The 10,059-nt window shown below is 41.1% G+C and overlaps 1 protein-coding gene across 1 annotated transcript; it reads left to right on the top strand.

Moving 5' to 3' along the window:
- The first annotated feature begins 4,420 nt into the window (after positions 1–4,420).
- LOC110837860 (S-methyl-5'-thioadenosine phosphorylase) lies at positions 4,421–9,783 on the top strand. Its single transcript, XM_022080447.2, has 6 exons — positions 4,421–4,592; positions 6,010–6,155; positions 7,976–8,143; positions 8,496–8,751; positions 9,062–9,271; positions 9,670–9,783. Exons 1-6 carry the CDS (start codon positions 4,572–4,574, stop codon positions 9,703–9,705), a joined length of 837 nt encoding a protein of 278 aa, XP_021936139.1. The 5' UTR covers positions 4,421–4,571; the 3' UTR covers positions 9,706–9,783.
- The last annotated feature ends 276 nt before the right edge of the window (positions 9,784–10,059 follow it).

Here is a 10,059-nt window from a genome sequence, read left to right as displayed (position 1 = left end):
TTAAAAAGCTCCCAGCTAGAGAGCGGACGGCATGATTTGCAGTGGACAAAGTTCAGTGAAATGTCAATTTGAAATTGCAGGCGGCTGTAACAAATGAAGGGAGAGTGGGGAACGTTGACTGCCCGCAACGACGGGGCGGGGGCGGGGGGGGACGCTTGTGCAAAGAAATGTCACATAACCTCACCAGACGAGTCGCACAAAATAAATTTATTTCCTGATTGTTCCCCGGAGTAAATACACAGTCGTGGAAAACTTCCACATTTTTCAGCTCGTGATACTGTTCAGCCCTGCCCTTCTTTATCACTCGCTTCTGTTTGTGTCGTCCATTAGAAGATGCCAACAACGCATTGAGGTGTGCGAGTGGTACACACATGCTTTTTTACGTGGAAAGCAGCCTGTTATTTTAATCGTGTATATTTTACAGTCAACTTATTTTTGAAAAGAAATTTTGCGACGAACTTTTGACATTTAATATCTTCCCACCATACACAGACTCTCCGCCAGACCGTACCGTAAGCCTCGTTTGCATTTCTTGCTGCCAGAGTCGCCACCGTCAGGATGTAATTTCAATCGGCTATTATATAAGTAGTGGTTTATTACCACGCCCCCGCTGTCCCATATAGTAAAACACCTGTTCTCTGCAAGACAGCCATCTTCGGATTTACCTCAGATGCTACTGTCTGTTTCACAGTCCTCCAATTTTAATGGTCGTCGGCCCACTACTGACCACACCAGAGCATCCGCCGTTGTTGTTAACCGAACTGTAACCATACCACCTCTCCCCCCATTGGATGGTCTCCCCTTGTCGGCTGTTCGCGACTCATTATTCAGTGTGTTTGGACCTACCATCCACATTCGAAGACCGTCACCTCCGCCATCGGCTGTGCAAGGAAATGGCGCCTGCCTGTTACTCAAACGTTCTCCTATCTCGTCCGCGTGGCGTCCCAAAACCATTGGCTACTTCAAAGGCACGAGCATTTTACATTACGTGCATTAGGAAATGTAATTCTGCAATTAAACTGTGGCTTCTCACAGCGGAGACACGGGTCCAGTCCCGGAGGAATCCCCGTATGCGGAGAGCAGAGAGCAGATTGGCCCTGGGGCACGTCCTCCGTCTTCCATATTCCTCAGTTATCGTCGTCGTCTGTTATCAGTCAAGCTTAACGTTTGACTGGGCTTTCAGCGGATCTCAGAGTAAGGGTTTCTTTTTGTGAGGAGTCACTTCTGACACATGCTGTACCGCATCGCCTGTTTCTCATTGACCTGCAGGCCTATTAAACAACGAGGTTTGTCCACAACCCCCTGTTACTAATATATTGTCCTTCACGTACAGGCTGTTGCCACATAAACCATTGATTTCTTTCTGGTGATTCTAGTTTATTTCACCAAATTGCAGGCAGTGGGTGTGGCCTCAGAAACGCAAGTTAGCCGTGGGTGGTGGTGGTGGGGGGTGTTAATTTAAAACTACGAGATAAATTAAAGGAGAGAAATAGGTTCTTATTTCGCTGTCTGAGATATAATTTGGACAGGAGGGCCCTCTGCGGTTGTCATAGGTGAGTCTTAGCTCAGTTAAGTGACGTGACTGTCTACGGACTGGGCGACAGTGGTTCGTGGTTCGATTTTCACATTCTACCCAATACCAAGCGATTTTTCCTTCGGTGTAAATCGGCCGGAGCGTGAAGCAGCCGATGACATCATCTAGTGCCGTTGAGTGGCTCCGTTCATGCACTGAAAATAAATTACATGATCAGTGATTGTTTTCATAAAATCTTCAGCAGAGTTGTTTGTTTAACGATGAGTTTTATTGGAGTCAGAAACAACGTTTTGAGATGACTAGAGTCAAATATTAGTTACTGGGATATCATCATTCGGCTGAAAGCTGCGAAAATTCTTTGTGTCCGGGGAATAAATGAACAGGCGACAGACATTACGTACGTCGCGTCCCTTTTTTTTAGCCTGAGATACGTACAGATTTAGTGAAGAGATGTGGTGGGGCGCTTTGGAACTGGGTCGTGAAGGCGGGGGTGAATTGGAACTATTTCGTGTGTGGGGTCTGAGGTTTTCAGCTGATAGTTTTGCTATACCAGTTGGCAGCTGTGAAATCTAATAATGAAAGAGGGGGGAAAAACTCTCCCTCATCAGATACTGGCACCCGAAATTTATGGGTTTCTCAGAATACAATGTTAAACAACCTATGGCTTCACAAACGCTTGCGTTTCCTAGGAAACTGACGTTGTACTCAGAAAAGTGAACGAAAAACCGACGGAATCAAGGCCAATGAAGAGAATGAAAACAGCCGACGAAGCTCCAAAACTACTGTTCATGACGCAAGCTGGCCCCCAGAAAAGAGGGGACTGCGGAAAAATACGGCAGAAGGCCAGGGCGCGGTCTATGACAGTAATCCGACACACAAACGTACGAATGCGATGCACGCGGCGTCCCTCGCTTGGTTAGGTTAGGTTAGGTTAGGTTAGGTTTGTGAAGGAGGACTAAAGAACCCCTAGGTAACAGCATAGTAAGCACCGGGAAACGCTGAACAGTAGCCGATATCATGCGTTTCGTTGTTAAGCCATATCAGAGCCCGTGTTTTAAATGTTGTGTGCGAGGCTAATACAAGTCACTGTCTATTTGTCCAGTCACTGGAGGCTCAGAAGGATCTGTGTCCTGGATTTGAATCTCGAATCCTCTTGCACATTTCCCTTCGACTGTGAAGATTGGGGCAACGTGTCCCTCAGAAAATCGTACAGACACGAAGCAACCTTGAAGAACCACGATATAAAATTTCACAACCGTGAAGACGTGAGAATTTTATAAAACCTTCTTGTTTTAGACGAATCCTCATATTCGTTGTACGATTGTAGATTGGAAAGGAGAGCTGCGTGGAGTACACCAACTTTCCAGAATTGTTCTTCACGCCAAAATTTGTGCATATACTGTTCTTAATTCTAAATAATCATTGCTTTACTTTTTAGTGGTGAAAGCAACCGTACATTTTCTGTCGACGCACAATACACATTTTGAGACTAATGTACACCAGTAGCGAATCCCAGTCTGCAATTCTGGTTATGCTGAAATGTAATTTTATTAAATATCTCTCTCCCCCTATAATCGCACAACAGTACTCTCATTGTTATTATTATTATTGTTATGACGCTGTTGTGTTATATAGTTTTCATATTCCTCCACTTTTGGTGGTCTGCGAGCTCACTATAGCCACACCGGGGCTTTGGCCTCTGATGCACAGGCATCCATGGAAATGCAGTAATTAATTATTAGGTATGCTCAATAATTCACTCACGTCAACAAATCATCCACTCTTCTGCGTTACCATGGCAACATAACAATTCAGTACATATCTGATAACCAAACCTCTGACGGATTACTGCATAAATAATTCGTACGATTATTTACGAAACAACAACATTGTTAGATGTCAGCACAAAAAAGATGGTATTCATTGCTCTGATGATGGAGACTGGAAGCACTTCTAATACGTCTGTCAGCTTTTGCGAGACTTCAGAACGTAGATCCCGAAAGAGCCTGAAATCTCTCTCAGCATTGGTTCACATAATTCACGTCATCATGGGCGCCAGAACCCAGCTCGAGCTCTCATAACAAGTGATTATTACAGGGTGGGGGGGGGGGGGTGTTAGCCCCATGCCCAACCCCCAACCTGTAAGATCAGGCCTCCGTATTTATATCCCCCGGAGGCAGGGTGGTCCAGCTATACCCCCAGACCCCGGGTACCCATTTTAGTCGTCTCTTACGACATGCATAGGCTTCAGTGGGACTGTTCTTATTCTCCGACCACCTCACGGAGACATAGTTCACGTAGCCACTGATAAATGGCAGCACGATCAGTTGATGACAGACACAGAAAGGCAGTAAGTAGACAGACAGTATGGGGCTGATCGATTGCAGCATGAATAGTTCACACATCAACTAATAGGTGGCTGCACGATAGGTAAGCACGTCGACATTGATCACTTCCCAAATTAGAGCATCCGTCACGTTGGTATTACCGATTGTAGGAAATGAAGGCAATACCCGCGTGATGAAAGGCAAAAAATAAATATTTACCATAGTAAATGGTGCAAAATTCCAGAAGACAGCCATCGTCGTGTTATTACATGAACTATTCCTGTGTAAACCCTCAGGGGCTGACTTTATTGGGAACGGGAAGTGGCGACTCTTCAAAGAATCCAAGGCCCTAAAAAGGGCTGTAACGCCACGGAGTAATATTAATAGTAGTCACTATGTTGTTTTTTGGGGGGGTTGGGGGGGGGGGGTAAAAAGTTGTTACCGACTGATCAACCGTTTCTTTTGTCTGTAGTTTTATGGCAGTTGCGGATAGGTGGCAGAACAGTTCTTGACTGCCGTCATAAGCCATATTCATTGCCAACTTTCAACATTGGGTTACCGATGTGTATGTTGGTATTTATGCCTCGCACGTACGATGAAGATAAAATTTATATTCATTATAATCTGGTCGATGGTGTATTGAGAATATAAAAGTACTGGGGTTATTTTTGTTCTATTTTTCACCGTATTATTCAAGGTGGTGCTTAAATATGGGTAAATACCATATCAAGGTCAGATTTTTCACTAACAGTGATCTAGTACGATTTTAGTTAATAATGGGAAATTAATTTGAAAGCGTTGTACAGTTAGTTCGGTAGGACAGGAGCTATGACCTTGAGTTTTGCATTACTTGTATGAATAACTCATAGCTCAAATTCCACCCAACTAACTGGCTGTTCTTGGTGACATTACTGTCAACGAAATACAAGCGTGGGTTAATCTGATTGGTATTTTGTTGCCTTAATTACTGGTGTTCTGGTAATATATCAAATTCCTACATAAACCATAGCTTTCCTTATCTTTAAAATAATACTTGTGGCGTGTAATCACTCGTGTCTCGCTATAGACCCAAGTGAATTGAACAGATTCAAGTAAAATCCTCGGCTTCCTGTAATTAAACTCCATCCACCCACTTCTTATATGCATTATGATGACCTTTGCCCAGTTTACATGGTGAAATAAAAAAATTAATATGTCGCTGTTTTTAACATTTAATGCGTATTAACAGATAATAATTTCTAATGTTCAAATGCCAATGTGCACGTCTGATGAAGCATTATGAAGTATGAAGAGTAGAATAATAGAATATAATTTATGTACAATACATAGATCACTAATAAGCCGAAGCCAAGGATACAGAACGTGTCAGAACACAAATAAAATACTTGTTTTAAAAACAAATTACATAGTTTTAACAGTAATTTACAGTCAAGTACAGCATTACTGGAAACCATATCCATAATTGTATGCAGTTCAGGATTTTAAAACATTTTCACTCTCTGCAGTAGCCTTGGTTTTTGACATTTATTTGTTGTTACAGTATGCTGTACATTAATGTATGTTAATGGTTGGATTCTGGTCTCTTTGTTGGCAAATACTGGTGACTTTCATTATATGCAGGGAAGTGTTTTTGTGAATTATTACACATATAAAATTGTGTAAGTCAGGAAATATATAAGATGCCTGTGGAATTTCTGACTGTTATACCATGATAGGTCCTAATTTGTAATCAGCAGTCACAATGGTGGGATGAGTCAGTGAAATTGTGCATGTAACTCAGTGGGACTGCAGAAGCTAGTTCCGTGGCCATAGATAGGATATTGATGCTTCTCAAGATGCTGAAATAAAACTGCAATTAGGCAAAAATGTGGATAGTGTAAGTGTGTATAATGATAGTCACTTGTATACTGATTTTACATTGTAAGAAACTGAAACAGTTTCTGTTATTTGCTTGTTTCTAAAGGTGTTCTCTTCACTTATTCTTTGTTCCTGCAATTTTCATCCTGAGTATCTCATTATTTAGGTGTAACCATGTATTCTTTACATAAACTTTATTCAAAATATGTAGTTTCAGGGTGTTTTAGTACAAAAGTAAATGGACTGTCTGCAAAATAGGTTATTACAATATGAAAACTATTCTGTTAACAGATTGGAATCATTGGTGGTACGGGACTGGATGACCCTAACATTTTAGAGAACCGCAAAGAAACACCTGTTACAACACCATTTGGGAGTCCATCTGATGTGCTGCTTGAGGGGAAAATTGATGGAATTGATTGTGTTCTGTTGGCAAGGTAAACAAACCTTAATTTGCTTGGCATGAAACAGAGTTAATATCCAGTAGAAAACTTTGGTAATCTCGCTGAATTAATTTCTTGTTTACATGTTTAATAAAGTAAGATTCTGGTGAATTGAGAAATTTTTACACCACCATAAAAATTATATATGAAGTAATGCAAGATTTTATCTGTAACTGATAAAAAGCACAGAACACGTGACTCTCACTCTGGAGTCCAGCCTATGGGTGTTAACTTCGTCTGATGCCAAGATTAAGAATGTTTGTAGCTGTGCCTCCTCCCCAGCTTAGGCGCTGGCACAGCTTCAGGTTCTTATGTTACATTTTAATTAATATTCATATTTTCTTTACCAATGTGAAATGAGTTTTCTGTGGTTTTATTTAACCAAACAAATGCACTTCAGCCTTACTAGTTTCATTGTTCGTACACCCAGAATGTTTGACACCGTGTGAACTTGTAGGTAGATACCAATATTTCAGCCATGAAGATGGAGATAGTATGTTTCTGCAGAATGTTGGTTCCCATGTACATAATTCTAATACCTTTTTTTGCACTATTTATACTTTAAGCTCTTGCCTCTTTGTTTCTTAATAAAAAATTATTTTTCAGTACTTATATACAGGTAACCCTCGATTTACGCCCGGGATGCGTTCCTGGATGAACCGGCGAAAATTGAAACTCTTTTTATAATGTAAATCATTGGGAAGTCAATGACATGCGTTCCCGGCACCCAAACCTTGACGAGTAATATAATATAATGCCCCCACACTCCATTCAAACAATTCACTGATTCTTCCTCCCAGGCTGCGTTGATATTATAATGCCCCTCAAAATGTCGATTGAGCGCCAATAATCCTTTACCGTTTTGTCTGATCTTCCCAAAACTATCAGCATTTCTTTTAAGGTGTTGCGGAGATAATAGGCTTTAAAGGTCGCTATTACACATTGGTCCATTGGTTGCAAAGCTGAAGTGGTGTTAGGAGGCAGGAAAACGACGACATCCAGAGGAGTTCTGACTTCTGCTAGGTTTGTCGGATGGCCAGGGGCATTGTCCAAGAGAAGAAGGGCCTTGGTTAGCAAGTCATTCTCATGACAAAAACAGAGCACAGTTGGGCAAAAATAGTTGATGTACCAATCCAAGAAGACTCGTTGTGTCACCCTAGCCATTCTATTTGACTTCCAGTAGACTGGCAACCTGGCTTTGTTGAGGCCTTTGAAAGTGTGAGGTGTCTCTGAATGGTACACCAACATTGGCTTTAATTTTAAAGTGCCAGAGACAATGGCACCCATCAAAAGCGTTGCCCTGTGTTTTGCAGCCATGAAACCTGACGCATACTTCTCGTCATGGATGATGAAAGTTTGTGAAGGCAGTTTCTTCCAATACAGGCCTGTCTCATCAACATTAAAAATAAGATGAGGAGGATAATCACCCGCCTCCACAATGGCCTGAAACTCTGCAGGATACGCTGCAGCTGCCTCTGCATCTGCACTTAATGCTTCGCCACTTATTTTCACACTGCGACATTTAGTGCAAAATTTGAATTGTATAAACCAGCCCTTGCTTCCTAAGAATGTCTCTTTGCTATAGTCTTTTATCTTAAGTTCCTCAAAAATTGACTTCGCCTCATCCGTGATAGCAATTTGAGCCAAGGGAATGTTTTTTTGATTCATGTCATCCACCCACAGCGACAGTAATTTCTCCTATATATTTATTTTCACAGTCTATACACAAACGTTGTAATTAAATGATGTTGTTAAAATTATATAATATTAAAACATTATGTAGTATAAAATATTATATTTCTTGGGTTTCCCAGGCATGGGCGCAAGCATACCATCAGTCCAAGCAATGTTAATTACAGAGCTAACATCTGGGCCCTGAAGGAAGCAGGATGCACTCATGTCCTTGCATCAACAGCATGTGGTTCTCTTCAAGAGGAAATAAAACCTGGGGACCTTGTCCTAATACGCTCATTTATAGACAGGTAAGTTTGCTTACATATTAACTAGTCAAACAGATAGGTCATTTTGGTCTAAAAGTTGTCTTAGAAGGTCACATTAGCTGATGTATTTATTGTGCCTAAGACTGCAAAACTAATAAAGAGAGAGAGAAATGAATTTGACATGAAATTATTGGAATGGCATGACCAGAGATGTGTTAATGAACTTGTTGCTACAAGGTCTTTTATCAAAAGTCAGATAACGAGAACTGTTTGTCTAAGAAGAAATGAACTTGTGGGTGGCAAAGTTAAAATATTTAGCTCTACAGAGGTTTTGTGCTATACTTCATATTTATTCTGTTTAAACTCTAATTAGGAACTTGCGCCCACTTTTCAGGACAACGGCTCGTATTCAGACATTTTACGATGGTACTCAGAATGCACTGCCTGGTGTGTGTCACATTCCCGTGGAGCCAGCGTATTGTCCCTCTACCACAGAAGTTGTAGCAGAATCAGCAAAATCTCTGAAGCTGAAGATTCACCCGGTAGTGACATGCGTCACCATAGAAGGACCGCGGTTTTCCTCACTTGCAGAGAGTAAATTGTATCGCTTGTGGGGAGCAGACATTGTAAACATGACCAGTGTGCCTGAGGTAATGCAGTCAGATGTCATCATCAGGGAAAGGAAGATGTTGTATCAAATTCTCTGCGTGCGCTTAACAAATACACGTGGCAGCTGCCCTCCATATTTGTGCTTGCTCAGTTAAATTTGGTATGGGAGCATTTCATTGGAGATCATCTTGTAGCTTTCAGCTCCCCGTCATTATCAACGTAACAGCATCCTGGCAAATTTCTGAGGTGGAAACAACACTAGCATCATTCATTGAAGGGTCTTGACATTTTGTGTGGTTGAAAATTTTTCCTTTTATTAAAGTAATGTGCAAATTAGATTCTTTATTTCAGGTTGTGTTGGCGAAAGAAGCTGGACTCTGCTATGCAGCGATTGGGTTGGTAACGGATTATGACTGTTGGAGAGACACAGGAAATAAAGTGTGTGTAGATGAAGTTATGCGTAACTTCAAATCCAATGTGCAGAGATTGATTGCATTGCTGAAATATATTATTCCTGTTATTGCAAATGAAGACTGGGATAAAGTAATTGATTCTGCCAAGGTAAGTCGGATGGATCCTCTGGCAAATACACTGTAAAGGAAAAGTCACAGTTTTATTGTTCCACGCATATTTTAATATAAATTTATGAAAGAAGTGAGGCAAATACACAAGCGACTGTGGTATTATATCAGTACTCCATGAATGCATAAGTTTTTAGGTGCACCACAGTTGCCAGATATCATTTAGTGTGAAGTGTGGCATTGTGTTGACGAAACTTTTGTAAACATCTATCAGATTACACAGTGCAACAACCCAGAAGACAGCCATCACAAGAACCCAAAATCTCTCTTACCTAATAAAATATTTTTTTGAAGGTGAGTCTTGTTACAGTTGTATAATTGTGATTGCAGAGAATTCTCCTGCCATTACATTTTTGTTTTTGTTTGTGTTACTTTCAGGAATGTGCTGCAAGGAGTGTAATGCTTCCGTCATAAATTGGCTTCTTGTCACATGAACGCTGCTGTAGTTCCAATCCAAGATGTTTTATATTAATAAAGAAGTTTGAACCCTCATTGCAGCTCGTTGTTTCTGGAGGTATGTTGTACCTTTTGCGGTCCAAATAACTGTTGGCCATTGGCTGAGCTGGGCGTTACATTAATATGTAACATAAATGCTGGCCTTCGTGGTCTATCTCAGTCACGTGGTATGGTCTACTCTGTTATCCTGCGGTCGATTTTAAAAGTAATAAATTCGCCCGTATTAACGTGAACAGACACATGACGGCAAACGATTAACTAGTTGAGACCTGAAGTACACTGGCTGCATTCTATTTCTCTTGAAGCTCACAT

Source organism: Zootermopsis nevadensis, unplaced genomic scaffold (genome assembly GCF_977971745.1).
Source record: "Zootermopsis nevadensis isolate Lab colony 2312 unplaced genomic scaffold, Znev_1.0 Znev_ptg000029l, whole genome shotgun sequence".
Taxonomy (NCBI): domain Eukaryota; kingdom Metazoa; phylum Arthropoda; class Insecta; order Blattodea; family Termopsidae; genus Zootermopsis; species Zootermopsis nevadensis.
The sequence above is the reverse complement of the archived record's forward strand: the minus strand, read 5'-3'. Positions and strand labels throughout refer to the sequence as shown.